A 16022-nucleotide genomic window follows, 5' to 3' on the forward strand; every position below is an offset into this window, starting at 1 on the left:
ATACTGTGATGACATATTATGTACTGTTTATTTTTATGTGCTAACTCAAAATGAAAGGGAAACTGCATAGAAACACTGTAGCTTAAGAGAAATAGCTTCACATTCTGTATGTTACAATATATTCACACTCAAAGGTAACAGAAACAGAATCATAAAGGATCAAATTCAAATGATTCTACATGAGGCCACTAGCTTCCTGACAGCTGGCTGTGTTCTGCATGTAATGATGATGAGGCCACGAAACTCCACTGTTGATGCCAATATGCAAAGGAGGTCTCTGGCACCATCTAGTGGCAAGTGAAAAAGAAAAACTCCTGATTTATTTGATTCCCACATTATCAGCTTTCCATTTATTTTATGTGACTAAAAGATTGCCGTGAGGATGATGAACACAAACTTTTGTCAACAAAGGCATAGCTATGAGTGGGCATATTGGCTGCCACTAAACTGGAGATCATAAGAGATCACTCTACTGCACTGTGACCCTAATCTGCTTAATTACATTAAGTCTGCTAAAACCTGCTTCAACTGCAGTGTCATTGCCTTTGGCCAGGTGGCACGGACCAAACAAACACAGGCACAGTAACACCATCGTTCCGCTGCAGTGCAAGAAATGATTTAACACAAATTCAAGGAAGAGATGTTTGCCAAACCAGTGAGTATAGTTTTTAACAGTTTATTAATGGTAACAGACATAGGCAATGTTAGTTTGTGTGATACACAGTGAAAATGATGGAATATGCTTGTAATACACTTTATCGGTTACTTCTAGCACAAATATAATGATTTCATCATCTTCATTTTTCTAGTAGTGAATAGTACAGTAGTTACATGTATGCCACCTGTGCAGAAATTCTTTTAGAGGTTGGAGAACTTTGGGCACTGCTGGCAAATTACACATTATACATATACAATTATAGTATTATGGAATATTTTGAGTCAAGGTTTATGCGTAACTGTAATTGTTGTCTTGCAGTAAAGCCATGGTACCACCTACTGATAAGGCATAATTCATAAACAATTTATAAGTTGTAACTACTGGCTTCACTATGCTTTTAGAACTGTAACAAGCAATAACTGGCTGCTGATTGTAGTAAAGAACCATAACTGCAGACCATTTTTATTACAAAGTAAGAACCACATGACAGTTTATTGATGATTTACTTATTTTAATAATCCACTATGTCTGCAGTTATAAATGTTACTAGGCTACATCGTTCTCAGTTCATAATAATTTATAATAAGTCTGCAGTATAAGTTGTTGATAAATGGATCTAGGTCCAGATTGGATTTAGGTCCAGATGCTCTGCAGTTCTTCTTCAGAGGGTAAGTGGTCAAACAGTCCCTTGAAGGGGTTTTACTTATGAATTTGTCAATAGAACTTCCAAGAAGTTGTCTCTTTTAATGGCTTATTATCAATCTATAAAGCATTAATAAATGAAAAAAAAATCTATATACATAGAAATCTATAGAAAAATCTATAGACAAGAATTAGGGTTAGGGCTAAACCTTAAACTTGTTAGTGGTATTGCAATTGTTAAGAGATAAGTACCATTATTATTTTCAGTGTTCTGTTGAGAAATATGTCTATGTGGTAGCAGAGGCCACATTATCATTTTAATGATAAGATTGATATGAGTCACTGATTTCTCTTTTGTTCAGGGGGTTCCCCAGCAAGAAGAAATGTTGACCATCCAAGTTAAAAATACCATGTTGCAACTGAATGGTCAAAACCTTAAGCTGGAAGCTAAAAATGGCCGCAATTCAAAAACACCTGGCCTCCATCTGTCAACAACACATGGAAAGGAGGCAGTGGGTCGACTTACGGCCTCCTCACCGACCCAAGAGGGCACGGCACAGTTGGACTTGTTGCTGCTCAAGTCACCCAAGCCTATCTTAGAGAGGGAGGCCGAGAATCGACCAGTCAGACGCCCTCTGAAGCTTGCCCCGCTGGAGCTGCCAGAGGAGGTGAGGGAGTCTCAGAGGCAAAAACTTAAGGTTATCCAGCAGGAGGCCAAGCCTGCAGCCTGTAAGCTAGATGGGATAGTGAATGAGCCCTGTACAAGGAAGGCAAAATCCTGTGTGAAACAGAGACTGGTAAAAGCTGCAGTGTGCCCTTCTGCTTCCACTGAGCCACTCAAAGCCAAACAGCAAAAGAAATCTTCAAGGCCCCAGCTGACACGTTCCGAGCCCATAGAGCAGAATGCAGACAAGCATCTGGCGGATGTGGTGTGCCGAGGTACCCCAGCTCCTCTGTGCAGCAAACCTGTACCTCCTTTACTTTCTCCCCGAATTAAAGCTCAGGCCGCATGTGGTGGAGAGGCGGCATGCCAAAACCCCAGCACCCTCCAACAGGAGATGGGGAGGAGGCGTGTGAGGCTGAGGAGAGCACAATGCCTAGAAGAGGATCAGTGCAATTCAAACACGTCAACAGGGGGATTATCTGCAGATGAAGGCAAGCTGGCCCAAGGTGTCCAAGGCAAAGGGCAACGGGCAGACAGGGCTCTGAGAAGCCAGCCGCATGCTGGAAAAGGCATCAAAGAGTCTCCTGCAGCCTCCTGGGAATATAGAAGTGTCAGGAAGGGCCATCATGAGGATTGCAGTCAGCAATCTGCAAGATGCACTATGAATCGACAATCGGCTGAAGGTGGAAGCAGCGAACATACACTTGATGATGTTAAGCCAAATGCTTCTAACTGGAGATTAAAGAGGAAAAAACCCTTGATCACAAAGCATAACAATGCAGTCCCTCTGGAATGTCTCCAACTGTAATTATATTGGATCTGTCACTTGTGCAGCTTGGGACTTTGCAAAATGTAGTCATGCTTAGAGATGCACTTGTACAATGTGGAGACCCACCAGAAACAAGCTTATCACACATTTAAGCCGATTCATAGTCTAATAAACAGTGATAGAGTATACAGGGATACATGAACCAAGTAATGTGATTTTCTCAGTAGATGAAAAATCATAATTAGGAAGCATAAAAACTGGGCAAAAACTGTTCCATTACAAACCGCTTTACAGAATTAGTCCTTTTAATGAGCACAAATATCTCAAATCTGGAAAACCAGTTTTTTCTTTCTTTTTAAATATATGCATAAAAGAAGAAAACAAAGCAGGTTGCTGAGAAACTTGTTCTCAGGTGTTTTATTTAAACATTTGAGTCTTTAGTATTAAGACATGTTGCTTGCACTAGATTTTTCTTCCATGCTTTTATGAAATGAAATGCCCCGTGTAGTGCACTGTTGTGAAATATCTGAGGAAAGTAGCAGAGGTGTAATTCCCTTACATTTTGTTGGCACAGAGCCAGACCACTTTCAAGTTCATTAATGGTCTGGTAGTCTTTCCCACTGTGCTCCCAAAATAGAAAATAAATAAATGAATGAACAGCATTTCATAAAGTGTATGCCAGGTCCTCCAGAATTATAGATTGTCCCATTTCCAAAAGCTACTCCCCAGATCAGAGTACACACTGATTCAAGGTGAAGCAGATAAGGTACAAAGCAAAGCTTCTGGCACATCACAGGATGAGTTAGACCACTATAGTTGATCCAAGATAATGAAACAGCACAAAGATGCCTCATAGAAAAAATGTGAGCATGATCAGTAATTAAGAGATAAATTAATGGGTGGTTTCTGGTTGACCAGCACTCAATGAACATCAAAAAAGAATCCTGTACACGAGAATTAATACTGTGATATACTGTATATGTAAACACATTAAACATCTGAACCAACTGTTTTATCTGCTGAATGTCCCTCACTAAATCTGAACTTATGATTTATACGAGTTTTACCAAAACATGTACTTTTTCATATTTGTAATATTTCTGCTTTTCTGACTCAAAACAGAGATATCAGTATTGTTTGCTTTTAAAAAGGCAGGATCAGGCCAAGACAGTTGTTTATGACTGTCTAAAACAAATGAGACTAGAAGGAAGATCAGTAGGCCTACATGATTCCCAAAATTAAGGCCACCTCTCTTTTAAGCCCTGATTTGTGTTGTTGCAAAGAGCCATTGTAGTTTTTTTCTCCATTTTTCTTAACTTCACTGAAGAGGATAAACATGTTAGATGTGAGTTCACCCCGGTTTTTCACTCAGGGGCATCAGACCAAAACACACGCTCAGCACCTTTGAGGTCCTACAGACCAAAAGTTGCCCTTGTTCCACTTGGCTTTGTATCACAGTCTATTTGTTTCATCAGTCCTTCTGAAAAGCTGAAACATGGTGTTTTCTGACCATTTTCAAATCTGTCACTGGTTTATGAAGTTTCACCACCTGTAGACTTTAAAGGTGTAACTTTGAAAGGTTCCTCCACAAAAACTGCCATAAACTCTAGTTGTAAGCAAATAAATCTGGTGTGATGGCAAGAAGTCACACTTTTCTCAACCAAATAATTAATTAGTTACTGTTGAAATCTCTATATTTAACTCAGCTCATGGGTAAAAAATCCCCATAGGTTTAGGGGTACAGGTCGAGTGGCAACTACCACGGCTTGAGGCGGAAGCTAATGCAGTAGTACCTTAAAGTGCAATGCCACTCACAGCCACTAGATATGGCTCCAAACAAGCCTTTTCCCATTCAAAAAGTGTCAACTTCTCTCTAAAAATGCTAAATCGATCATTTTTTTCAATTAATCATTTTTGTCTAAATCGCTAAATTCAGGCCCTCTAATAAGTGCTGGTGGTCATTTTGGAAATTATTGCTCCGTTAATAAGATTTGAAGACTTACAGTAGCTTTGATATTTGCCGTGTGGGTGTTGATTGACAGCTGATATACAATTTGCTCACCTGCTGCCCTCCCCGGCTCCAGGACTCGTATGGAGTTTGACTATTGTCACAATATTTCAGTTTAATGTATTTAATTTGACTTGATTACAATGCCTGTCCTGTTATCACAATTTAGCTAAAGTAGCTAATGTTAGCCCAAGTGTGCACCGTTTGGTGTTCCCAGTCAGCTAACTTTCACTTGATTACAAGGTAGCCAGGCATGTTTCGAGAGCGTGAAAGGTAACACAGCGCACTCCTTATTTATAATGTTCCCGGCTCCAAACAGAAAAGATGGGGCCGACCAAAAGCAGCAAGCAGGCTCCAGTGAAACCAACGAATGACATCACATTTAACTACGTTCATCTTTATATATAGTCTATGGTACGGGTCTACGGGCAACCTGCTATTAGTTTGGTACTGGAAAAACAGTGTCATCTTGCTGTTTTGTGCTTTAAAGCAGAGCAGCAGATTTCCTACCAAATCTGAGATGGTGGCATCTTCTTGCATAATGAAAAAGAAAGACTAGGACAGCACTCCAAATTGACTTTTTTAATTGACTTTTTTAATTGCCACACGGATGATTCGGGAAAGATGCCTGTCTTCAGTGTGTGTGCTGGCAATTTCACGATCAATAGACACCGGTGGAGTTAATTATAGATGTCCACAACTGGCACAACAGGTCTATCCCAGCAGGGGGAGCCACAATCATATGATGTAAATTACTATCATAAAACAATTTATAGAAAATAATAAATAGAAGATAAAAAAAAAAAACAAGATAAAAAACAAACTACAACAAATTGCGTTCACTTTATTGGAAACAAGCAAATGAAATCTCCTCATTCAACACACTGGGAATGAGGGTATCAAGGGAGTGTATTCAATACGTCTCCCTCTGAAGAAGGATTCTGTCCCTGTTGCCACCTCTCCGTGGCATATTTACTGTCTTTATCTTCTGGCATACAAGGAAAAATGTTATTTATAGAGCAGTAAAGGTTGTGAAACAGTGTGTTTTTCTTTGCTTTCCCTTTTTTGGGGGCAGCGTATAAATTGTAATAATGTATACCACTGGCCACTGAAAATTCTTGATTCTGATTGGAGGCAACCCAAGGTGGGAATACCAACCGCACAAAGTGGCCAACTGTCTTTAACAGTGAACCTCGCCCAGGCTTACTTTGTGGGAATTAGTCTGTGGTCATTTTCTGGATTGCAATACTTTGGAAGTCTGCACTATCAAAGCAAAATGGAAACTGAAATGATGATGATCTTTGGGCAACACCTGCAGTTTTCCTTATCATGAGGGCCTATCTTGTACAGGTGCCCTGTGTCAAAACCTTGTATACCTTTATTTTTTGTGTTGATTTTATACAAACTTGCTGCCTTTTCCCCAAAAAATACCACTAACCAAATGATGCATTTTAAGCATGTGGCGGGAAGTAATTCCATCAGCGGAGTTCTGTTCTGTTTTTAAATGATGTTGCCATATGTAGTTTTCCATGTGCAACATACCTGATGATACTGAAAGGCAACAGGTTAGTACATATGCAATGCAAAGACAGTGAGAGGATGCAGGGTGTAAACAGGGGCCACGACTCAGATTTGCCCTAGACCCCCTAATGGTAACATCTGGCCCTGGTTGGTTGATGTCAAAAATAAATGTGATAATTACTGTGGCATGAGGAAAATACTAGTTCAGCCGTTAAAAATGCATAAAGTCTGTTCTGCCTCAACATGAATTCACAAATTAATATTTTGAACATAGTCTGAAAGAAGATGAGCCTCTTTCCGATGTGGGAGGTTGAAGTCTGGCTGTCAGTCAAATGACAGATGGCTTTCTCTACACTACATGGTGCTTGCAGCCTCTCGGTCACCCTGCAAGCTGGTCACCTCTTTAGCCCTCTCACATAAGGCGACAGACGGTTCCTCAGACTGACACCATCACTCATAATGTGCATCTGCCCCGAATCATCAGCCCACTTCCCATCCACTTCACACTGAGCCTATACATAGCCTGGCCTGTGCTCACTTTCCTTGGCTACAAAGGCACCGTAAATAGGTCTGGATGTAACGGCTAGCTTGTTTGTTGTCCCTGACATTCAAATATTGACACTGTGTTTTAGAGCATTTCGGTGCCTCAACAGCTCCAGAGCAGACTTAGATGTATTTCTAATGCAGCGAAAGCATGAGGAGACAGCTGTAGGAGCACTTTAAAGAGGAAAGTTCAACCAAGAGCTGCCAGCACAAGTCTTGTGATGCAGAGGACTTCAGAGGAGAAACACAGAATGTTTGCCAGCCAGGATGTCGGACACAGACAGAGACGGAACTGGCGTGTTTCACGGTAGCTTCCTCTTGTGCCAGAGAGCATGACCGCACATGATAACGACATCAGTGTACACTGAAATGTGAATCACAGACATCTTATACATCTCTTTATCAAATAAAAACACATGTAGATGCACAGGTTCACAAACAGGAGCAAGTTTTTATCAAGGCGGATAGGTTAGAAGTAAAGAAACTGCAGGGTAAAATATGGAAAATGTGACTTGCACCGTGTTTTGTGTGTGTTTGTTTGTTGTAAGTAAACAATCAGTTCTAAAAATGGCATTAGATAAAATGAAAATCGGATAAATTTAATAACAACTCATAATCTCTGAGGAAATTGGAAAATGACAGAGGGAAACAGTAAAATGTTACAATACAAGAAAACAGAACACAAATTAGAATTGGAGAAAATGGAGGAAAGTCAAATAAAAAACAATTGAGGAAGAGCTGCAGAAACTACTGAATGAAATAAAGATATATATGTATATACTGTGTGATTATATATGCAAATGTGTAAAATAAAGATATATATGCGGTCTGACATGATTGTCAACTTGTCAAAACAGCACGGCATGAGTAATATAGATCACAGAGCCTTACTGTAAGTCACAGCAAGGACAGACATTTAGCACAAAGCTGCAAGCACAAGTGTTCTGTAATCATTTCCCCAACTTAAATACAGCCCTTCTCCATAAGTGTTTGGCGGGTTGAAGCCAACGCGGCCCGGCCCACCACCATCCTCAGGGCGGCTCCACTGTGGCTATCGCAGTGGCAAAGGCCGGACAGTTGAGGCGGTTGCCAAGAAGCCATGCCTTTCTTTGAGGGCAACACTTCAGATGGGCGCAGCCATAAAGGAGGAGAAAAAAAGGACAAAAATATCCAGAAAGTTGAGTCTATAATTGGCTGCGCCTCTCAACCTTTTTTTATGTGTGAGCACGGCCCAGTCAAGAACAGTAGAAGCCACCTCGTCCCCTAGTGAAACCCTACACTTTCCCCCCCTTGCAATGCCCGCCCACTCTGTCCACACATCCACAAGGTTGCTGAAGCTCACCTCACTTTTTAACATCACTGTACACTGGATTGTCACCCTGGATTATATTATAATCTCATTTTAATTTCCTGCCTCTGGAGGGGAGATATTCTGGATTATTGTCACCTGGTAATGATGCTGCACTGCCACTGATTCAGGTTGTGAGTGCTGGAGGCAGAGAGAGACAGATTCCTCCAGTAGCGCTGACTGATTGACAGACCAGGTAAGAAAAAAATCAGCATCATAAAGTCACCAATCTATCACTGATATCCTCTTTAAAAATGGACTCTAAAAATATTTATTTATTCTTTATCAGTTTTGAATTGTTGGCAAGAATTGCTTTTTTTTTGTATCCACATGCTGTTCAGATGCTCTATCAGAGAACAGACTTTTGGACCAACTTCCTCTTTATTTTTCCTCTTCTTCTTGGGTTGTGCATGGGGAGAAAAAAAAACAAACTGTTTCTGTTTTTTACATTTTGGCAATGATAAATGTGGGACTTCTGTTAAAGACATCTACCATACATTGCAGTCCCAGGTCTGCCATTGAGAGAGGAAGTGGAAACAGGTCTGGTGATACAGACCAACAGTTTGTAAGGAATCTGGCTCCAGGATCAGATGTTGATAGAGTTGCAAACCAGCTTGTTTTTAGCTTTATCTCGGATACTGTATCTGATTGTAAAACTGAAAACAGATTAATTCAACACAACACTGGGACACCCATACAGTGTATTTAAATGTAATCAGAGTTGAAAAGGAGACGAATTAGAATATGTTAGACTTGTACAAAGTTGGGTAAAGAGGATTAGGAGAATGAATCCAGATCTTGTTCAGCTGCTTTCTTAAGGTGGCTGAGGTTTTTCTTTTTTTGACGTCTTGCTGGGCTGAATTTCTTAGATTTTAAATGCACACTAATTGGGGCAATTAGAGAGATTCAGCTAGTGTGCCTATTCTGCTCATTAATAGCACCAGTGAAACCAAGTAGCAGAAATAGCCCAATGGAGAATCAGATAAGGAAACTTGTAATTTGCCAAAGCGTTTTACTTCACCCACAGTAAATAATGCACTCTCTATTTCACAGGCTACAGTGCAGTAGGCCAAGCCGCAGTCAGCAGACAGCTGTGTTTAAATTGTGTCCCTCCACAGCATTTCCTGGAATTACTTTCAGTCTAAGTCACTTTCTATTTCAAAGTCATACAACAATATACTTGCGATACTTACATACATTACCCCTTCATATAACTAACCTTTGTAGTTATAAAAAGTCTAAAATAAGCAACATGGAAGCATTTTTGGCATAGATGGCAACATATTTATCTTTGCAACAACAAAACAGGTGAACTACTGCAAGTGTCAAGGGAACATAAATCATCACAGTCTGTATCTGTTATTAGAAATATAGCACAGAACAACTGGATCACATGATAACACCTTAGCTTTAATTCTATTATGTCTCAAATAAATTAAAAGTTTGGTATTTTGGGAAATAGTTAAGTCAAGGCAATTTATTTGTATAGCCCTATATCACAAATCACAAATTTGCCTCAGAGGGCTTTACAATATGTACAACAATATAATACCCTCTATACTTAGATACTCATTATATAAGGAAAAACGTATTCTTCTTAAATACACTTGAGAAGAATACACTTAAAGCTGAAATACACTTACTTGCTTTCTTGCAAAGTTAGATGAAAAGATTGATTCCACTCTCTGATATGAGAGTAGTATCAATCTTCTCATCTAAGTCTCAACAAGAAAGCAAATTAATGTATTTCTTAAAATGACAAAATATATTTTTTTAAATATTCCATTGAGCACATTCTCAAGGTTTGGTTGCCATTCACTTTTGGAAAACAATTACATTAACAGAATAATTCAATGGAAATATCAGAGAGTGCAAAAAGGTGGGGAAGGATGGTAAAGAACTTTTCAGGACATAAGTGACTCATATTATTGCTTTCCAAGTTGTGCATAACTCAGACTTCTCTCAACCTCCCCCCGGTGACCCCCTGTAATGAGACACTCCTCCAGTCAGGATGAGCCCATGTTATGGCTATGGTCAGTCACACATCAGTCCTAAGGTGGGCATCACAACCACTGGTGTACAACAAGGGCAAGAATAGTTTTGTGTTTATAAGACAGTTTTGTGTCAGTGCCACCCAGACAATGAATCCAACAGATACACCCTGATTGCTCCTTTGCAACAAGCTGGTGGATCAAAGCTGTACAACTTTTCACTTTAGCTGCCCCAAAACTGGACAACTAGAGATACCTGCATGAATTTCAAAATTTAAAAGAATGCCACAATGGAGAATTCTTGTATCATAAAATCAGCAAACTCAGAATCAGCAAACTGCACACTCCTAGTGTCTTTTTCTGGCTGGTGGGTGGAGATAGTTAAAAAAAATAGTTTGGCAAGAAGTTCCAACAATCTTTGGTGAGTCAAGTTTTCTCTGGATGGAGTACTCACTTGCTGTAAAGAGATGTGCATTTCAGTCATAGGTTTCAATTATCACATACTGAGAATGGACAACATTTCTTGTCAGTGTCCAAAAGGCAGAAATTCAAATAGGGGACAATGGAAAGATAATTTTCCTTTGTTGTTTCTTTATACATATAGAGTGCCTATTGCACATTTAAATCAGCTCTCACCAGTCTCTTGTCAGTATACAGATGTGGCACCTTTTGTGGCCTATTTTTTTACAGCAATCTCCCTGCACCACGGGAAATGTTTCATCCACTTTGGTTTCCCTGTTGGAGATAAAATTTCTTAAATTCTGGTCATTTTCTAGTAATACAAAAAGGTGCAAGGGCTTGACAAACAAGATTTATATTCCAAAACAACAGTAGAACATTTACTGCAGTGACTGATGCAGTACATGCAATAATAAAATGTTGTTTCCACTGACCTTTCTACAGATTGGACAGCTTGATGGTGGTAATAAGCTAAACAAAAAAGACCCAAACCAAGGCCAAGATGGAATTACGACTAGGATTTAGGATCACCCTGGTCTTGATCATTCTGGCCTTGACTCTTTCCAGCGAGAGAGTGGAAGCACAGAGGGCAGGTAAGACCATTAAAGCTGAATGTTTGGATATAAAATCAGTAATAGAGCCTATATTGACTGTATGTGACTAAATCCTACTATCTACCTATGACAGGATGTAAAAATGTCCACTATGACTTGGCATTTATCCTGGATACCTCATCCAGTGTGGGAAAGGAGAACTTTGAGAAGATCAGACAATGGGTGGCCAACCTGGTGGAGTCTTTCGATGTGGCACCTGACAAGACGCGAGTAGCCGTTGTTCGCTACAGTGACACGACCACCACTGAGTTCAACCTGGGGAAACACAGGACCCTGGAAGATGTGAAGCGAGCTGCCCGTAACATACGCTACCTGGGGGGAAATACAATGACTGGGGATGCTATCAGCTACACTACCACCAACATCTTCACAGAGCGGAACGGAGCAAGGCCCATTGCCAAAGGCATTCAGAGGGTGGCCATCCTTCTCACAGATGGCCGAAGCCAGGATTATGTTCTGGAGCCCTCGAAAGATGCTGCCAAAGCTGGTATCAGGATGTTTGCTGTGGGCATCGGGGAGGCGCTAAAGGAGGAGCTGGAGGAGATTGCCGCTGAGCCAAAGAATGCCCATGTCTTCCATGTGACAGACTTTAATGCCATTGACAAGATCAGGGGCAGGCTGAGGAGGAGGCTCTGTGAGAGTAAGTCAGCCATCAGGCTCTGTGCCAACACATCACTCGCACTGCATGCCACATGGCCTCTTTTTGAAGTGTTTGCCTCACTTTGAAGAGTGGGCCTCACCCTGAACGTGCACTTAATCAAATTAAATTCTTATTTTAACCTTTAACCACGATACCGAGGAAAGACGCAAACCACAAAACCCCACCCCAACCACAAAGAGCTGCTGCACATGCATGCTGTGCTATCATGGCTTCTTTTTGACTGAATGTAAATCATGTGAGGGGGCTGCTGCAAAAATTGTAAATGACAGTTTTCTAACCAAGGCATTTCTGTGGTGTAGCTGCTTTTTTGACTGCTGCTTTGGTGCAGAGGTGTTTAGCACTGGAAAGCTTGTCTTACGCTAACCTCAATGGTTTTCCCCTAGAGCACTGAGAAAATCTTTCAATACAGGCACATACGCTTAGAAAGCACTGTGATGTCACATAAATTTAGATAGTCAAATGAATTAGCTAAACTAAATAAAGTAGCAGTTTTATGTTGTCCAGGAGCTGTGTGGGAAAGTGAGAAAGTATCCGTGTGTTTTCATGGGGAAGATGGATGCTTTGCACTCCAACGCTTGAAATTCCTGACTAAAATTAGCCAGACAGGAAAGAAAAGGATGCCATGAGTCTTTCCCGCAAACAGTAAATACAAAAACGGAAATGACATGATTACATGGTTTCACACTCTGATGAGCAATGACAAACTCACAACTCTCACTTTAACCTGCCTCTAAACTGTCAAGTTTGACAAGGCAAAAGTGGAGATTTCTTCTGAAGAAATTGTTGATTCAGACTGTTTAAAAAAGCCTTTATTCTTTTTTGGGGGTGCATATCTTCTTGCAAAATGATACTGCATGTCTCTGACCTTGCTCCTTGACTCCATAGATTTTCAATCTGCCAACAAACGCAGGTTATATACTGTATGATAAAACATGCTGTACAGCAATTTTAGAGCATAATGCTTTGTAGAACTAACCAAAGGCTAAATTTACACTGAAAGAAAGTTTGAGTTTTTTCTTTCTGTAATCTCTAAAATCACCATGAGTGAGTCTCTAAGTATATCAGTGGTCAGCACAACTGGCTCACTGAGCAATGCAAGTTATTTCCACCCAGAAAATTATAGCTCTAATGTTTCAAGTGGGTTGACTGCAGCCGCTCCAGTGTCCACGTTACATGTTTTCACCATTTTTTAATCTATAGGTTTAAAAAAAGGCCATTATTTATTCTGTCCTGCACTGATTCATTAGAGTATATGTGGCCTCACATCAGAATACCAGCTCATAACATCACACACATGACCTTACATGACCCTAGTGACAAAGAACTCTAACACCAAAGCTCTAACACCTAAAGTATGTTTTAAAAATTCAGCAGCCATAATGATGAGAGGTAACACAAGTAATAGTAAGAATTAAAATTTTATCAAACTCTGGCTGCAAAAAAAAAAAAGAAAAAAAAAAGGTGTGTAATGCTTGGGCTTCTGCTGATACTATGAATCTGTCTGAGATATTCACTTCCAAAGGGCAGGTTTTACATTGCTTCCATTTTAACTCACAGTCACATCCCTAAATTATAGCTTTAGGGCCACAAGTGCAGGGAGTAGCTCAGCTATCTAGCATACTAAGTCTCAGGGCTGTGCAACACCACTGTCTTTAAAAAAGGGTGACGCACTTCCATTCATTCACAAAATGGTAATTTTTGGTGGCGTCGCTGGCTTTATAAACAATATAAACTATGTATCCCTTCTTCCATTATGACTTTATAAACACTTAAAGAGAAAAACAAGATTCCTTCAGTTGCACTGCTAAAAAAGCTCATACACAAACAAAGACAAACTTTACAGCTGAAATTAGAAATCAAGCATGTGAAATATAGATAACAGCACTTACCAAAAAAGCAACCGAATGCTGACAGTTAAATTAGCTGCTTGGATTTTCCCATTAGGCATGCTCTGGGCTTTGAATAGAAAAGAAAAACAAGCCATGTCAACAGAGCTGTCCTCACAATGAACACCACAAAGGTTAAAAGCCTCTCTGACTTGACGATTTTTATAGATGTGATTTAAGAAAATTGCAGGCTTTGATAGATGTTTGGCAGATACATGATCTATTAGGGAGCTTGGAGTGTCTCACTAGCTTTTTTTTAGCCACAGATAATATTTAAGGCTGACAGTCAGGACACAGATGGAGTGTTGGGCTAATAATAGGTTTAATGAGAAGTACCTCTGAACAGATTGATTACGAAGTGATGAAAGGATCCTGATTTGTTATTGTTACCTGATCCATATTATCAAAATGTTCCTCGCCAAATGGGATATGACAGGAAGTTTTAATTCTCCTATTGTAAAATGAATAGGAGCAAACATACATAGACAAACACACACAGAAAAGCAAAGAAAATAGTATGACTGTAGATGATGGTGGTTATGTAGTAAAACTTTAAGGGGTGAAAGGGGGAATTTCTCATGTTGGTGAGTCCAGGTTTGCTTATGCCTTGAATCTCCATCTTAATAGCCAGATAGATTTGGGTTGATAAGTGGAATGTATTTTTCCATAAAATCATGCCTCCTGCAGCTTTAAAAGGTAAGTTCACCCCAATTTGCCTTGGTATCTAGCCATGAAGATATTTTTGATTTTACTTTTTGGCTCAACCCCAATACAATGGCGGTAATCAAAATTTTGTTTATGATGCTTGCAACATTGAAAAATTACATTAAAACAGCTATGCTAGCAGCTCTTTGAGCATATATTCATAGACCCACAGGTACTTTGAGCTGAATGCTAACAGTATGCTAACATGTTCACCATGGCAGTGCTAACATGCTAATGTTTAGCAGGTATAAAGGTTACCATATTCACCATCTTAGTTTAGCGTGTTAACATGCTCACATTGCTAATAAGTACAAAACAATGTACAGCTGAGGCTGATGGGAATGTCATTAGTTATGCAGGTATTTTGTTATAAACCAAAGTATCAGAGTGAAATTTTGACTGAATTATAGTGCTGGTAAAAAAGTCAGAGAATCAAAAAGTTACAATTACAATTCATTTATCTTAAGGCAGATGAATGTCTTTAGTCTTGAGACATTTTACTCATAACCACAAATATCAACCTCACAATGATGCAAGAGGAAATGTCAGGGCATCAGCAAAGTCACTTGGACTCATACTTTGGGCAGTGTGAATTCTTGCCAATCCATCCAGTAGTTTTTGAGATATTTCAGTCTGGACCAAAGTGGTGGACCAACCAATGGATTGACATTGCCATCACTGTTACTCCAGAATACCCACAAACCTCCCTACCAACAGGGAGTATTTCTCAGCTATAAAGTTTCAATAAAACTTTCGTAGTGAGGTCTGTGGAACTCTGTTTCTGAAAAGAAAACATTTTGTTGTTCAGAATTTTAAATGTAAATTTTCAATGCTGCAGACAAAATTCAACACCTTCAAGTGAGAAAATGTGTGTGGTTTTAAGATCCTTTGAAATTGTCATACTCATCTCTAAACCAATGTTTACATCTATTAAACTAAACTATCTGCATTCTTTAGTGGAGCACACAAATAGCAAATACCCCTCCTGTCAATAAAAACCTAACCTGATGGTGTTGCCTTTCTCACTGTCATCACCATCACTGAAATATGTGTGTGTGTGGAAACATAAAACTGTGACTGCTTCTTGGGCCTGTGAATGTGCCCCATGCTGTAGCAGAACCACTCTCAACCACCCACGCACACCACCCTTCCCCCAGACATAAGTCAGGAGAGATGGAGGGCAATCTGTCTGTGCTGGTGCTCTTCAGATCACATATCAGTCATAAGGCTGCATTTCAGTGAGATCACCACTTCCTAAAACAACAAGCCCTCCAAATTAAACGACCAAATAGGTCATTTGAACATGCACTCCAGAACGACCCATAGGAGTGTTTTCTAAACCAGCGCCTCTATTGGCAGTAATTGATAGGAAAACATCATTTGTCTGTGCTTTCCAAAACCATTACAAATCAATGTTAAAAAACAACGATGTTTTATGGTGTGACGACGCTGTGGTTAAGGTCTGGTTAGGTTTAGGCACAAAAACCACTTGCTCAGAGTTAGGGAAAGATCATGGTTTGGGTGAAAAGATCACTTGCAACGTAGTGTGGGTT

The 16022-nt window shown here is 39.9% G+C and overlaps 2 protein-coding genes across 3 annotated transcripts in view; both read left to right on the forward strand.

Moving 5' to 3' along the window:
* Positions 1-541: 541 nt before the first annotated feature.
* Positions 542-3741, forward strand: LOC122970211. Its single transcript, XM_044336289.1, has 2 exons — positions 542-655; positions 1663-3741. The coding sequence occupies exons 1-2, from the start codon at positions 641-643 to the stop codon at positions 2770-2772; spliced, it is 1125 nt and encodes a 374-aa protein (XP_044192224.1). The 5' UTR covers positions 542-640; the 3' UTR covers positions 2773-3741.
* Positions 3742-8152: 4411 nt separating this feature from the next.
* Positions 8153-16022, forward strand: part of col22a1 (collagen, type XXII, alpha 1) — a 61494-nt gene continuing 53624 nt past the window's right edge. For both annotated transcript variants that reach the window (XM_044336315.1, XM_044336316.1), the window contains exons 1-3: positions 8153-8349; positions 11048-11196; positions 11291-11857. In XM_044336315.1, coding sequence (XP_044192250.1) covers positions 11106-11196; positions 11291-11857 — 658 coding nt within the window. In that variant the 5' untranslated portion in view covers positions 8153-8349; positions 11048-11105. The remainder of the gene's footprint in view (positions 8350-11047; positions 11197-11290; positions 11858-16022) is intronic.

Source organism: Thunnus albacares, chromosome 19 (assembly GCF_914725855.1).
Source record: "Thunnus albacares chromosome 19, fThuAlb1.1, whole genome shotgun sequence".
NCBI lineage: Eukaryota > Metazoa > Chordata > Actinopteri > Scombriformes > Scombridae > Thunnus > Thunnus albacares.